General features: G+C 44.4%; 1 protein-coding gene across 1 annotated transcript in view; it reads right to left on the bottom strand.

Moving 5' to 3' along the window:
- Positions 1-15313, bottom strand: part of COL27A1 (collagen type XXVII alpha 1 chain) — a 145776-nt gene that overhangs the window by 111312 nt on the left and 19151 nt on the right. The window contains exons 4-8 of the mRNA XM_087914728.1: positions 13385-13438; positions 13137-13190; positions 6163-6216; positions 5415-5468; positions 537-581 (exon numbers count right to left, since the gene is read on the bottom strand). Of these exons, the coding sequence (XP_087770854.1) occupies positions 537-581; positions 5415-5468; positions 6163-6216; positions 13137-13190; positions 13385-13438 (261 nt within the window). The remainder of the gene's footprint in view (positions 1-536; positions 582-5414; positions 5469-6162; positions 6217-13136; positions 13191-13384; positions 13439-15313) is intronic.

The raw sequence follows: 15313 nt of genomic DNA, 5'->3' as shown, positions 1-15313 counted from the left end.
CCTCCCCCCTCCCCAAAATCAAAGGGGGATCTTGAGCAAGGGCAGCTCAGAAAACAATTGGCTCAATGCTTGTAAGGTTTGCCGTAGGAACCCAAGGGGAGAAGGGGGTCTCTGCAGAGGTGGGTATTCAGCCGGTTCTGACCGGTTCTCAAGATCCGGTAGCGGAAATTTTGAGTCGTTCAGAGAACTGGCCAATCCCGTCTCTGACTGGCCCCGCCAACCCCGTCTCTCCTCTGCCTCCCATTGAGTCCCAGTTGATTGGCTGGGTTTCCTTTGGTTGCCCTGCCCAGGAGAACGGAGCTGGAAAGCAGGTTAGCGGGGTGGGGAGGAAAGGGGGATTTCGCAGTATATCCTTCCCCTGCCGCTCCCACCAAGCCACGCCCACATTCGAATCCCACCACTGACCTGAAGGTTCGGTGGAGAGCATGGGATATTTTTAAACAAAAACATTTATCCATTCAGAACTTCTGGTCAACCACGAGAGGAGCCACCCACCCTTAATGCACGAAGATCTCAAAATCAGGACAAACACTCACCGGCTCTCCAGGGTGGCCTGTTGGACCGAGATAGCCTTTCTGTCCCTGTTTGAAAGAATAAACATGGACATATAAGTCTGTAGAGATTCTCAGTCATCCAGGTCACAGTCGTCCCAAAGGTGGTTTGTTTGTTTTTTCAGGAGGCCACTGGACTTTGTTTTTTTTTTCCTTTTGAAGACGTTTCACTTCTCATCCAAGAAGCTTCTTCAGCTCTGACTGGATGATGGTGGGGAATGGAAGGATTTATCCTCCTTGCAGACAGCTGGTCATTTGCATCCTTTTAGAGGCTCGATGAGGCCACTTGGAGGTATATCTGTGTCCTCAAGGTCACCTGAGTGGTGCTCCTGGTTCCTGTAGTCTGCAATTTTTCCCCCCTCTGGAAATCTCTTTCTACTCCCCCACCATTCCAAAGGGCATCCATCCCAAATTGTATAGCTAAAAATCTGTAGAGATTATCAGTCCTCCAGGTCATGGTTGTCTCAAAGGTGCTTTTTCAGGCGGCAACTACAGGAACCAGGAGCATAACTCAGGTGACCCTGGAGACACAGATAAACCTCCAAGTGGCCTCAACGACCCTCTAAAAGGAGGCAAATGGCCAGCTGCCTGCAAGGAGGATAAATCCTTCCATTCCCCACCATCCAGTCAGAGCTGAAGAAGCTTCTTGGATGAGAAGCGAAACGTCTCCAAAAAGAAAACAAACAAGGAAGTCCAGTGGCCTCCTGAAAAACAAAAACAAAAAAGCACCTTTGGGACATGGACATATAAGTCTTTAGTTGTTTAGGGAAAAGTTGTCTTCCAAACGCAAAAAGCTAGATGCCCACATATATGATCCAACTTGGTGAAACCCTCAAGCGCAAGCATCATGGCTTGCTTAGATCCACCTTCTTCGTGTTGAGCGAGGAGGTGGGAAGGAGAAGTCCCAGACCATTCTTGGATGAAATGGAGATACCACATGCCAAACTATGTGAGTGTTTTTGCCAGTGTCTGCTACTAAAAATGAAAAAATTGCCACCCAATACGTGAAGTCTCCTGACGTGCCAAATTCCTTATTTACGCATGGAAGCTGGGCCAGCTCTCGGTCATAATAGATCATCCTGGAGTTGGATGGGCCAGTTGTCTAATTCAGCATGTGCCTTCTTAACATTGCTTAGGAGAGAAACACAGTACAGCTGGTTGAAGGTCTGTAGAGTTTGCTAACTTCGCCCCCATGTTTCCAGAGCCCGGCTCCATCTTAAAAGAAGATTCAGTATTCAGTCTAGGAACGCAAGATTCAGCAATTTTCCAGAATCTGAGAGGCTGCCACAAAGAATAACAGAATAACAGACAAGTTGCAAGGGACCTTGTAGGTCATGTATTCCAACCCCCTGCCCAAGCAGGAGACCCTACACCATTTCTGACAGATGGCAGTCTAGACTCTTCTTGGAAGTCTCAAGTAATGAAGCTCCCACAACTTCTGAAGGCAACTTCTCTTCCATGGATTGATTGTTCTCCCTGTCAGAAAATTCCTCCTTATTTCTAGGTTGAATCTCTCCTTGTTCAGTTTCCATCCATTATTCCTTGTCTGGCCTTCGGGTGCTTTGGAAAATAGGTTGACCCCCTCCTCCTCTCTGTGGCAGCCCCTCAAATATTGGAAGATGCTCTCCTGTCTCCCCTGGTCCTTCTCTTCACTAGACTAGCCAGGCCCAGTTCCTGCAACCGTTCATGGTCTGTTTTAGTCTCCAGTCCTCTCATCATCTTGGTTGCTCTTCTCTGCCCTCTTTCTAGAGTCTCAACATCTTTTTTATAATGTGGTGACCAAAACTGGATGCAGTACTCTAGGTGTGGTCTTACTAAGGCTTTATAGAGTGGTATTAGTACCTCCCTGGATCTTGATTGTATCCCTCTGTTAATACAACTTAGGATTGCATTGGCTTTTTAGGCTGCCGCCACACACTGTTGACTCATATTTAATTGGTTGTCCACAAAGACTCCAAGATCCTTCTCACAGTTACTGCTCTTAAGCCTGGTTTCTCTTAATCTATTTTGGTTTTTCTTGCCTAAGTGTAAGACAAGAAACAACAGATGGAAACTAATCATGGAAAGAAGCAAGTTGGAATTAAGGAGAAACTTCCTAACAGCGAGGACAATTAACCGGTGGAACAACTTGCCACCAGAAGTTGTGGGTGTTTCATCACTGGAGGCTTTTAAGAAGAGACTGGACAGCCACTTGTCTGAAAAAGTATAGGGTCTCCTGCTTGGGCACCCCTGGACTGGAAGACCTCCAAGGTCTCTTCCAGCTGTATTCTGATTGACACCTTAAATTGACCGTAAAGTCAGCGCCACATTTGATGCATTGACATTGCAGGCATATTTTGCTACCGCAACCAAATCACCCCATTCTTCTCCACCCATAAACGTGACCCACAATTTGCTCACAATGTGCTGAAAAACTTTAAGCCAACTTGACGATCCTTAAGGCTGACGGACTGGCCGTTTGATTTTTTTTATTTTTTTTTTAATTAACCACCATTCCAAAGCAAGACAGGAATGTGATGAAAGAGGTGACATCCCCAAGAGTCTCCAAGCAGAACAGGAAATGTCAAGAGACAGGAGAAAAAAGACCATCTGGATTTACTCTTTTTTTTTTCTTTTTTCATAAGCTTCGGGAGAATTCCAGGCTGTCCATCACAATTGAGCCTTCCTTTGGAAGAGGAAGACCACGCTCTCTCTGGTGGCAGGCTTAATCCCCAGATGATGGTCTGAATGACAGTCCAGAGAGAAAAGAAGAGGAGAAATGATGACCAAATGCTTTGTACATCCGCCAAGTGAGGGGTGCGGGGTGAGACTGCAAAGACAGCCCTGTTTAATAGTGAACTGAAAACCTTCCAGGGGTTGACCAAGATCCAAAAAAGTACAGTTATGACAATACAAAAAGGGTCAGGCTCCTCAAACCTGGAAAAAAACAATATCCTATTTGTAGATTCCTACGTAAGCAGTTGTTAGACACTTTTTTTTAAAAAAAACCAGACACTTCCTGAGTTCTTCAGGTCCAGATCCAGAACTGGATTGATCTTAAGCTACATCAGCAGGGACAATTCTGCAGACAACATCAAATTTAGTCCGTGTGGGGATGGTTCATTCACAATAACCCAGGTGCAACTTCCTTGGGACAGGAAAGGGGAACTTTCTCCAGATGTGGGAGGATCAGTGGTTGAAGGATGACCGTTGAAGACCCATCAACCATCGCTAGGAAGGGCTGCAGCAGATGCAACGTTTGAAATTGCTGAGGTTTGGGGTTATTTCTTTTGAAGGCATCTCTGTATGGTTTGGTTAGCTCTTTTGGATACTCTTCTCATGGGGCATTGTGGGTAAATCCATGGCTGGAATGAATGTCTGAAGAAGTCACAGGGAAGAATGCTGGTATGTGTGGCTGTTTCCATTGTGTCATGAGAACTGAGGAACTGGTGGAAAAATGGACTCATGTCTCAGCCACAGCAGGAAATGTGCGCACTGCCAACTCATCAGCTGGGGAGGGGAGGACATGGGCATTGGCAGATGTTCAGTTATGCCAAAACATGCCCCAAAAATGTTCTTGCCTTGCCATGCAACACTTTCAAGATTGCTTTGTGGGACAAGAGGCTCCTTTCTCACCTTCTCCCAAAGAACGTTAGTTTGGACTACTCATTCTGGCTTCCAAAAAGGAAAATAGAGACGCTTTCTAAATCAGGAGACCAACGTCAACAGAGACGTTACAACCTTCCATTCCTAAATTTCCATTTACATTCTCTCTCCTTCTCTGTTTGAATTTAGGGATCTGTACAGTGACCTCAAATATTTTGGCCGTCTCATGAGAAAGGAGGGCTCACTGGAGAAGAGCCTAATGCTGGGAATGATGGAGGGCGAAAGAAGAAGAAGGGGATGGCTGGATGGAGTCCCTGAAGCAGACGGCGTGAGCTTAAATGGACTCCAGAAGATGGTAGAGGACAGGAAGGCCTGGAGGAACGTTGCAATGGGTCAGACACGACTTCATGACTAACAACAGAGAGTAACCTCTCCCCTTCCTATGAACCATTTCCAAAAAAAAATGTAGCTTCTGTAACAGGGTGGACAACCAACTCTCCTGTTTATTTATTTATTGGAATTTGTCAAACAAAAACGAGAACAAGAATAAGAGAGTAAAAATACAACGACAGGGACGATAGGCACATTAGTGCACTTATGCATGCCCCTTCTACAGATCCCTTAAGTATGAAGTAAGGTCCATGGAGGTCAACTTGTGACTGAAACTGTGAAAATGTGCAGCTGAGACAATTGAATCAGGCTGGGCATTCCCGACTTCGGCCACTCTATTACAGAAATTGTATTTTTTACAGTCAAGTTTAGAACAATTTACACTGAGTTTAAAGCGATTGTTCGCATATATGTTATTTTGATGAAAACAGAAAAAGCCATTTACAGGTAAAACATTACGTATAATTTTGTATGCAATACTTAGGTCTGATTCCAAGTGACATAGTTCTAAGTTACCCAAACCGAAAATTTGTTGATGTCACTGAACTACAACTCCCAGCCTCTAGTAGGGCAAGAGGAGGAGGAGGAGGAGGAGGAGGAGGAAGAAGGAGAAGGAGAAGGAGAAGGAGAGGAGGAGGAGGAGGAGGAGGAGGAAGCAGCTTACCCAGTCACATGGTCACACCCACCTAGCCATGCCCACAGAACCAGTTGTTAAAACATTTTAATCCCACCCCTGGATAAAACTCTACCATTCAAGACTACTAAAGAATTACTGCTTGTCTCAGATCGTTCTTGGGTTTGAGGCCCAAAACTTCACTGGAGTCCATACCCAGTACAGACCAGGAGAAGCACCCAATAGGATCCATCCCAGAATAAAAAAGTTCTTACCTTCCTACCGGGTGATCCAGGAAATCCTGCCAACCCAGGTAAGCCCATGTGACCCTGTAACCAGAAGAAGGGATGGTTTTTATTTGACCCGGCCACCAGAAATCTAAGCATGAATGAACTTCAGACGTCAAATCTTCGCAAAGATTATCTCAGGGACCTGGTCATAAGAGAACGAGGGATTGTGATTGAAAGCTAACATAGCTTCTCCTTCTACCCATGCAATTTTGACAAGTTTGCAACCCGTATTACATCAGAAAAATGGTTTCTGGGCATTGGTGCGTGCTGGTTTTTTGTTTTTGTCTTGTACTATTCAAAGTCTGTCTTCTTTTGATATTTTTGTACAAGGGAATCACAGAAAAACCTCTGCCATTCAGAGGATTAAATACATCACGAACTAATGTCAGGTCGCTTCCAGGAGCTCTCCCACCCCAGGCTAATCCCTTGAGACTGTTTACGCATGGCTCTATAAATGCTAGTTAATCTGGTGTTTGTCTACCATTGCCAAGGACCTTCTCCTCTCTTCTGGCACATTCAGAAGGTCAGAAGAGAAGCAGAGTCTTCTTCCACATCCACTGAGGATTGGAGAACCATCCACCAGCCCGTAAATCAAGTTAACTGCCATAAATATTTGTGACATTTCCGAGTCCATTGAGAAGCGGGGAAGAGGAATGCCGAATCCTCAGGACGCAGCACACTCAAAACCAACATGCAACTACCACACTTAATACAAGACTGAGGGCCACTTTACCTTCTGACCATCCCGTGCTTTCCCAGGTGATAATCCAGGGTCTCCTTTCTGACCCTGAAAACAGAGAACAAAATTTAACGCCGCTGCAAGAGAACACAAAATATAGCAAGAATGATGAGCCATGGTAGTGCAGAGGTTAGAACACAGTAGTGCAGGCGACTTCTAAGGACTGTCGGCTGCCTGCAATTTTCCAGTTTGAATCTCACCAGGATCAAGGTTGACTCAGCCTTCCGTCCTTCCAAGGTCGGTAATATGAGGACCCAGATTGTTGAGTGACTGTCAACCACTTAGAGAGGGCTGTGAAGTTCTGTGAAGCGGTATATAAGTCTAAGTGTTATTGCTATCTATCTATCTATCTATCTATCTATCTATCTATCTATCTATCTATCTATCTATCTATCTATCGTCTATCATCTATTGTCTGTCTGTCTGTCTGTCTATCATCTATCTGTCTGTCTATCTACCTGTCTATCTATCTATCTATCTATCTATCTATCTATCTATCTATCTATCCATCCATCTATCTATCTATCTATCTATCTATCGTCTATCATCTATCGTCTGTCTGTCTATCTATCATCTATCTGTCTGTCTATCTACCTGTCTATCGTCTATCTATCTATCTGTCTATCATCTATCTATCCATCCATCCATCCATCCATCCATCCATCCATCCATTCATCCATCCATTTATCTGCTATGATGGCACAGTTGTTAGAATGCAGTATCGCAGACTAACTCTGCCAACTGCCAGCAGTTTGATCCTGACCGGCTCAAGGTTGACTCAGCCTTCCATCCTTCCGAAACGAGGACCCAGGTTGTTGGGGGGTCAAGATGCGGACTCTGTAAACCTCTTAGAGAAGGCTGCAAAGCACAGTGAAGTGCTATTGCTAAGTGCTAAGAGATGAGGCCAACCTCCAAGAGGGAACAAGAGGGAGACATTTTCTAAAATGTTGGCCTTCAGTTAGTAAACCCAAGTTGAGCAAATGAATTGTAGGACCGACAGTGGCTTCTGGGAAGAGTGCATGAATATCTCTTAGATTTTTTATCATTACAGGAAAGAATCGACCATTTAAAGACATACAGAAGACCGATTGGATTCAGGTTAGGAGGGAGCACAGCTTTTGTCTTATGTCAACCATCACATCCATTCCAGTCTTCATTCCCTCAAGAGGAGACAAAGGGGAGGAAGAATCAGAGAAGCAATATTTTGGGCTCAGGGATGTTGGTTTGCCAGGTTCCTCTGCCAACATTGGACTACAATTGGATTCCTTCCCACGGTTGGCCTCCAAGACAGCTCTACACTGAAATATTAGCACCTTAAACATAGATGTCAGCACCAAACTTGAAGTTGCAGTTCAGAAGATTGTATTGCTCAAGCTTATATGCAAGAATCTAGTCAACTGAAGTTCAATGCTCAATTGGCACCAGATAAGGGTCAATGGGATTCAAGAGGGGTTGGACTTAGATTGTGGAAACGCAATGACTCTAAGCCAGTGTCTTGTTTAACTCCACCCCCAGCTCTGTTTGCTCATCTCCTGCATTAGACCCCCATAATATAATCAGAGAGGTTCATAATGTAAATTTTGAACTTCCAAATAGGCTTTTGAAATTTTTCCAGGTCTTGAGCATAGTGCCAACTTGGGAATATTATTCTTTTTCCTTCTTTCTCTTCCTCTCTTTGTTTAGCTAAAAAGAAAAGTGAAGCCGATCAAATAAAATCATGGAGACTTCAAGAACTGATCACGTTTCCTTGGCAACAATGGGTTGCCGTTGTCTTCTGCAATGTGGAGAGGCGAAATAAAGACTGCAACAAGCCTAAATAGAGTTAAGCATGTTTTACTAGTTAACTTTATTGTTGTAGTTTACTTTAGACCATGTGATCCAAAGTGTCGTGTGTTCATCTAATTGTAGGATCCTTTATAGCTGTGCCAATGTTCTGTTGATGACTCCCTTTTGTGGGGGGGTGTCTTTGAATCAGACTCTTTCCTGCCAACTACAAGGTCAGGTCCAAGCAATTCTCTAGTAACTTTCCTACGAAGGGGTTTGCCCTTCCCTACTCACTCCTCGAGTAGAGAGAAAAATTCACACATTTGGCTATGTTGCTCAAGGCAGAACTACAGTTCAGGTCTTCTGCAGCTGGGGCCTGGGATTTCGGCCACCAGGCTAAACTGGTCTTCATGATATCTGGAGAACATATATATTTGGGGAAGCCTAATAGATTAAAAGATGTGCGTGACTGCTACTTTTTTCCCAACTTTTTCTGGAGATAGCTTCTGCAGCTGAGTTGTCATCACGTCTTCTGGTGGCCTTCTACTTCCCAAGGCATTCTTCTCTTGCATTTGGAGCTACTATAGAGGCCCACATGCTTGACCTATCTTGGGTCACCATTCGATGTAAGATACAAGGTCTAGTTAATCAGTGGGCTCCTCTGAATGCAACAAACCCACGATTCGGTGTAACCTACTAACTTCAGAAATAACAATACCTTTCCTGGATCTTCTTCAACCACTAGAGAAAATTGTCTACAGTCACCCAAGTCAACCGACTTTTGTGAAATGAATTTGGCTTTCCCTGTTGACTTCACTTCTCAGAAGGGTGCAAAAGGGGATCGTGGGAAACGCCCTGGAACACCACCACCGTCATAAGTGTGAGAGTTGCCAAGCGGCTGGATTTTGATCACATAACCGTGGAGATGCTTGCAACGGTCATTAAGGGTGAAAAACATCCGTAAGTCACTTTTTTCTGGTAATGTTGCAACTTTGAACAGTCGCGAAAGGAACTGTTGTAAAATTGGGGAAATACCTGCATTAAAGCTTTCATATTTCCTTTGTAGCTCCTTCCGTTTCCTGTATTCTCTGATTTTTGTTTTACTTTAAGAGCCGCGGTGGCGCAGTGGTTAGAAAGCAGCATTGCAGGCTAATTCTGCCCACTGTCAGCAGTTCGATCCTGACCGGCTCAAGGTTGACTCAGCCTTCCATCCTTCCCAGGTGGTTAAAATTAGGACCCAGATTGTTGGGAAGCAAGACGCTGGCTTTGTAAACCACTTAGAGAGGGCTGTGGAGCACTGCAAAGCGGTATATAAGTCTAAGCGCTATTGTTATTTATCAGTGCATCTCATTCTTTATGCAGTCCCACACGCACGCACAAACACACACACACCGATCACAGACCAAGCAGAGAATTGGTTAGCTGGGGGAAATTATTGGCAGAAGATGGCCAGGAACCCTGGGGATTCAGCCCAGACGCGACTGTCCAATTTCTGAATGAAACCGGTCAGCTGGTCCAAGCGTTCAGTGAAGTCATGCTGATAATTCCACTCTGCAGCTATTATCAAAGGCAGGGCTGTACCGAATTGATGGCTGGGAGTGCCTCCAAGAACAGCAAGCGAAAGTTCAGCCGTGGGAGAGGGAAGGGCATTTGCAAAACCAATCCAGATTCGGACGGATCTCCGGGGACCCTCCAAAACTTGGATGCGGTATTCCAAACATGCCTTAGTAGAAGACTGCCGTTGGAATACGGCATCCGGTTTTGGTCACCACCATGTTAAAAGAAAAAGATGTCCAGTCTCTAGAAAGAGCGTAGAGAAGATCCAAAAGGATGATTAGGGGACTGGAGGCTGAAACATATGAAGATTGGTTGCTGGAATTGGGTATGTCTAGTTGGATGAAAGTCAAGGAAGATCTGGAGGAAGGGTCTCTAAGGCATCTACAGAAGAATCACAACTTTTGGTCCTGCAATTTCTCCTTTCTCAGGGGGGGTTGCATCCCAAAGTGAACCTTCCTTGCTCTGTTGAACTATCCAGTTTTTCCTTCCCCACAACTCAGTGTCACAGAGAAGAGAGGGTCAAGCTATTTTCCAAAGCACCTGAAGGCCAGACAAGAAATAATGGATGGAAACTGACCAAGGAGAGATTCAACCTGGAAATAAGGAGACATTTTCTGACAGGGAGAGCAATCAACCAGTGGAACACAAGTTGCCTTCAGAAATTGTGTGAGCTTCATCCCTGGAAGCTTTCAAGAAGAGACTGGACCTGTCAGAAATGGTGTAGGATCTGCTTGGGTTGTGGGTTTGACTAGATGACCTACAAGATCCCTTCCAACTCTGTTATTCTGATTCTGAACTCATCAGCTGGAAAGTCCACCTTAAACTGTTTCAACTCCTACCCTCAAAATGACGCTATAGGGCACTGCACACCAGAACAACTGGACACAAGGACAGTTTTTCCCGAATGCCATCAAATAATTCCCTCCACACTGTCCAACTATTTACAAAGTCTGCACTACTATTACCGCTAATCTTCTCATCACTCCTTATCACCCATCCCTTCCCACTTGTGTCTGTATGACTGTAACCTTGTCGCTTGTATCCGTACTATTTTTATTGACTGTTTCCTAGTATGATTTGATTCCTTATTGTACCCTAGGACTATTAAGTGTTGTACCTGATGATTCTTGACTCTTGACAAATGTATCTTTTCTTTTATATACACTGAGAGCATTTGCACCAAAGACAAATTCCTTGTGTGCCCAATCACACTTGGCCAATAAAGAATTTCTATTCTATTCTATTCTATTCTATTCTATTCTATTCTATTCTATTCTATTCTATTCTATTCTATTCCATTCCATTCCATTCCAATTTCTATTCCAATTTCTATTCTATTCTACTCTATTTCAATTTCTATCCCAATTTCTATTCTATTCTAATTTCTATTCTATTCTATTCCAAATTCTATTCCAATTTCTATTCTATTCTACTCTATTCCAATTTATATTCTATTCTACTCTATTCCAATTTCTATCCCAATTTCTATTCTATTCTAGTTTCTATTCTATTCTATTCTTTTTTTATGTTGTTGCTGCATTGGCTGCTACAAAACCGGATTAAAGAAGGTACTGCTTGTGTCTGGAATTCCTTTTGCACTTGCTGGCCAATGGGAGCGAAGACTCAGAAAGCACCAAGGACCTCTCAAGATCTAAAACACAGTCATAAAAAGCAAATCCCCTCTCCCCCCCAAAAAAAAAACCCTTTTCCCTACCAATCTTCTGGGTGCAACTTTCAAAGCAGGCCCAGATATGACTCATTATCAAAACAGTGACAATTCTAGGAAGTTCAACCCATTTCGTAGCCAGATGTTCACCCAACGTGGCAATTTTGGAGGACGTTCAGCCTGCATGCACCCCAAGTAACTATCACACTCTTGTGTTTTCCGTCACCTCTTGCTAAGGATGATAACCCATGGGAACCCATTCTAATAAAACCCGGTTTTGTGCAACCAGCCTGGATTTTTCCAAAAGCGTTCTACTTCAGGAACAAGTTCTATATTTCAAAAAAAAAGATCAAGGGCTAAATTCTTCCTTCTTGCCTTTCTCTTCCTTTCCACGCCTCTCCTCTTTCACTTTAAATCATTTTAATGAGGCTTTTTCCAGTCCTTTGGCCCCCCAAGTGACACAGAGTTGGCAAAACACCCATTTTCCCCTAGATCAAAAAGGTGGAAAGTTTAAAAAAATAACTTTATTTTTCATGTTCGCCGTCTTTTCCCATTAAGACCGTTATCCAAACCCCAACAGGTTTCACACCTACATCCCAAACGCCAGGTGGGACTAGCCAGAGAGCCAGGAGCAATGTGGAAAGGTTTTGGTTTTTGACACGATGCTTTTTTAATTAATTAATAATAATAATAATAATAATAATAATAATAATAATAATACCACACGAGAAAGCATAAATCTGGAAGTCCTCAAATTGGAGAGTTTAGAAAGTTGGGGGATTATTATTATTTTTATTTTTTTTCCTTTTTGTTTTCGTAATGGTCTTCCTTCTTCAGAGGTTGTGACTGTACCTTTAAAAATGCTGCCTTTTTTTATTTTTTTTGACTGCCAACATATCTCTCTAGTGCCTAATTCATTCAGATGAGTGGAAACCTTTCTTTTTTTTCTTTCTTCCTTTTTTTTTTTTTCCAAAAATCATCAAGCAAACTAAAGACATTATATAGTTAGAGGGAGAGGAAGAAAAGGCTGGGAACGGAACAGGAAGGAAAGCAATTAGAACGAACACGGCTCGGTCCATGCCCTCTGTCCCAAATTTGCAAAACCTTCTACTTAATTGGCAGGAGGCGGCTGCTCAGCTGTTTGGAAAGAAATCCTAGAATCGGACATGCCCCTGAGGGTCATCTAGACCAATCCTGTCCAAAGTGCAGGGGAAAGTCATGGACTTTGCTGTCTTGCGCCAACCTTTTTAAGAACTTCCAGAAATGGAGGAACTGGCCAAATCCATAGCTAGACGGTTCTTCTCTTGTCCTGTCCTCCTCAAAAGTGTCTTATGGAAACAGAGAAGGAGGGTGTGTAGAGAATAACGCCACACTTCTATCCATCTATTCTCAGTTATTCAGGTCGTGGTTGTCCCAAAGGTGCTTTTTTTTTTACAAGAGGCAATTGGACTTTTTTTGAAGATGTTTCACTTCTTGTCCAAGAAGCTTCTTCAGCTCTGACTAGATGGTGGGGAAGGGAAGGATTTATCCTCCTTGCAGACAGCTGGTTGTTGGCATCCTTTGAGAGGGTCGTTGAGGTTTATCTGTGTCCTCGGGGACACCTGAGTGACGCAAATGGGTGTGGAGCCTTCTTGAAACTGTTGAAAGACCCAACACAATCTACAACACAGCCCTCTCAACCGTTTCAAGAAGGCCCCACACCCATTTGCACTACTCAAAAGACCCTGAGATAAACCTCCAAGTGGCCTCAACGACCCTGTCAAAGGATGCAAATGACCAGCTGTCTGCAAGGAGGATGAATCCTTCCATTCTCCACCATCCAGTCAAGAGCTGAAGAAGTTTCTTGGATGAGAAGCAAAATGTCTTCAAAAGAAAACAAACAAGGAAGTCCAGTTACCTCCTGAAAAATCACCTTTGCGATCCCCCCACGTCAAAATTTGCTCTTCGTTACACATATGCACATAGATGTTTTCTCCCTTACCTTCGCACCAGGTGGTCCAGGGCGGCCAGGATTACCATGAGGGCCAGAAGGTCCCTAAAGAAAAAGAGGCAAAGTCTGAATGAAGACCTGGTGAGCTTGCAGCAACCTTGAGCTATCATCATTCATCTCCTGGAAGCTGGTAAACTCAGCCCATGCAGGCTGATGGGCACATGAGAAACCCCATGGCTTGTCCATTCCTGTCCCACCGCCCCTTCCTCCCCTCCATTTCCCAGGGAGCTTGGACTTACCCGTGGTCCTCGCTTGCCAGGAAGGCCCAGGATCCCAGGTAAACCAGGGGGACCCTAAAAAGGAAAGGAAAAGAAAGGAAAGAAAGGAAAGGAAAGGAAAGGAGAGGAGAGGAGGAGAGGAGAGGAGAGGAGAGGAGAGAGGAGAGGAGAGGAAAGGAAAGGAAGGGAAGGGAAGGGAAGGGAAGGGAAGGAAGGGAAGGGAAAAGGAAAGGAAAGGGAAAGGGAAAGGGAAAGGGAAAGGGAAAGGGAAGGAAGGAAGGGAAGGAAGGAAAGGAAAGGAAAGGAAAGGAAAGGAAAGGAAAGGAAAGGAAAGGAAAGGAAAGGAAAGGAAAGGAAAGGAAAGGAAAGGAAAGGAAAGAGGATATGGGAATGAGGAAGACAGGGAGAGGGAGGGAGGAAGAAAGGAAGGAGGGAAGGAGGAAGATGGGAATGAGGAAGATAAGGAGGGAGGGAGGGAGGGAGGGAGGGAGGGAGGAAGGAAGGAAGGAAGGAAGGAAGGAAGGAAGGAAGGAAGGAAGGAAGGAAGGAAGGAAGGAAGGAAGGAAGGAAAAAAATACAAGTTGCTTAGAGTTTAAAAAAAGACACATCTTCCCATAATTACACTTATCAAGGTCCTTGTCAAACTAAACATAGACTTAGTCCTAGCCATTCATTTAGTGACATTACAGTGGCACTGAAAAAAATGTGACTTTAGGACCGTTTTTCACATTTACGACTTTTGCAAGTTTCTTTCTTTCTATTTATCTTTATCTTTCTGTCTGTCTGTCTGTCTATCATTCTCTCCCTCTCTCTCTCAATCTCTCTCTCCCTCTCTCTCTTCTCCGTGACAGCCCCTCAAATATTGGAAGACAGCTATTTAGTCCAGAGGGGATATTCAGCTGGATCTGACCGGTTCTGCAGAACCAGTAGTGGAAACGTTCAGTAGTTCAGAGAACTGGCCAATACCGCCTCTAATGGGCCCCCGCCAACCCGATCTCTTCTCTGCCTCCCGTTGAGTCCCAGCTGATCGGCTGGGTCTCCTTTGGTTGCCCTGCACAGGAGAACGGAGCTGGAAAGCAGGTTAGTGGGGTGGGGAGGGATGGGGGATTTTGCAGTATATCCTTCCCCTGCCACGCCCGCCACGCCACGCCACGCCTACCAAGCCACACCCACAGAACCGGTAGCAAAAAAAAAAAAATTGAATCCCACCATTGATCTAGTCCTTTTCTTCATTAGACTAGACATAGACTCCTCAGGAAGGGACCCACACGTCCTAAAATTACTTTATCGTGCCAACACCCCGACATTTGCGTCTGACAATCACTGCGTGGCACCACCACACAACTTTTCCTCGCTCCGAGCGAACCTTGGACTTCTGCATTGTATATATTGCTCTCCGGTCCCCACCCCTTTGCTTGAAAAAGCAGACAGGAAAATGTGCAGAGCTGACCCCTTTCAAGATTTGCCCTGCTGGAGGATAATCCTCCTCTCAGTGACGTGATCTCCCAGCTATTTTATGGTGTACGGTTTGGGGAGCAGTTTAAGGCTAGCTTTAAAAAAATAAAATAAAAATTGACCCTTCTGAAGGGTTACGGATGTACGAGGTTAAATTCTTCAGATTTCGGCTCCCCAGCTGCAGGAGGACATCCAACTCCACTTAAGCTTTAATTATTCTTGGATTTTTCTCTCTCTACTTTTTTGGCAGCCTCGGCGGGGAGAATAAACGAAGGTGCCTCTTGGAAGATTGATGACCAAGTAGCTCCTTTTTGAATGATGAGGCTGTGTTTTTTTTTTTTCCCTTTCCTTTGTAAGAGAAGAGGCTGAGTGAGAGAGACCAGAAGACTCAAGAATGCTTGGAAGCTGACTCGGACATCTCCGCAGAGAGTGTGCAAACTTTTACCAAAAGCGGAACTTAATTCTAAATGGGGTTGACATTTTTCAAGCGAGCAG

This window comes from Pseudonaja textilis, chromosome 17 (genome assembly GCF_049901715.1).
Source record: "Pseudonaja textilis isolate UNSWEBS1 chromosome 17, rPseTex1.2, whole genome shotgun sequence".
NCBI lineage: Eukaryota > Metazoa > Chordata > Lepidosauria > Squamata > Elapidae > Pseudonaja > Pseudonaja textilis.
The sequence above is the reverse complement of the archived record's forward strand: the minus strand, read 5'-3'. Positions and strand labels throughout refer to the sequence as shown.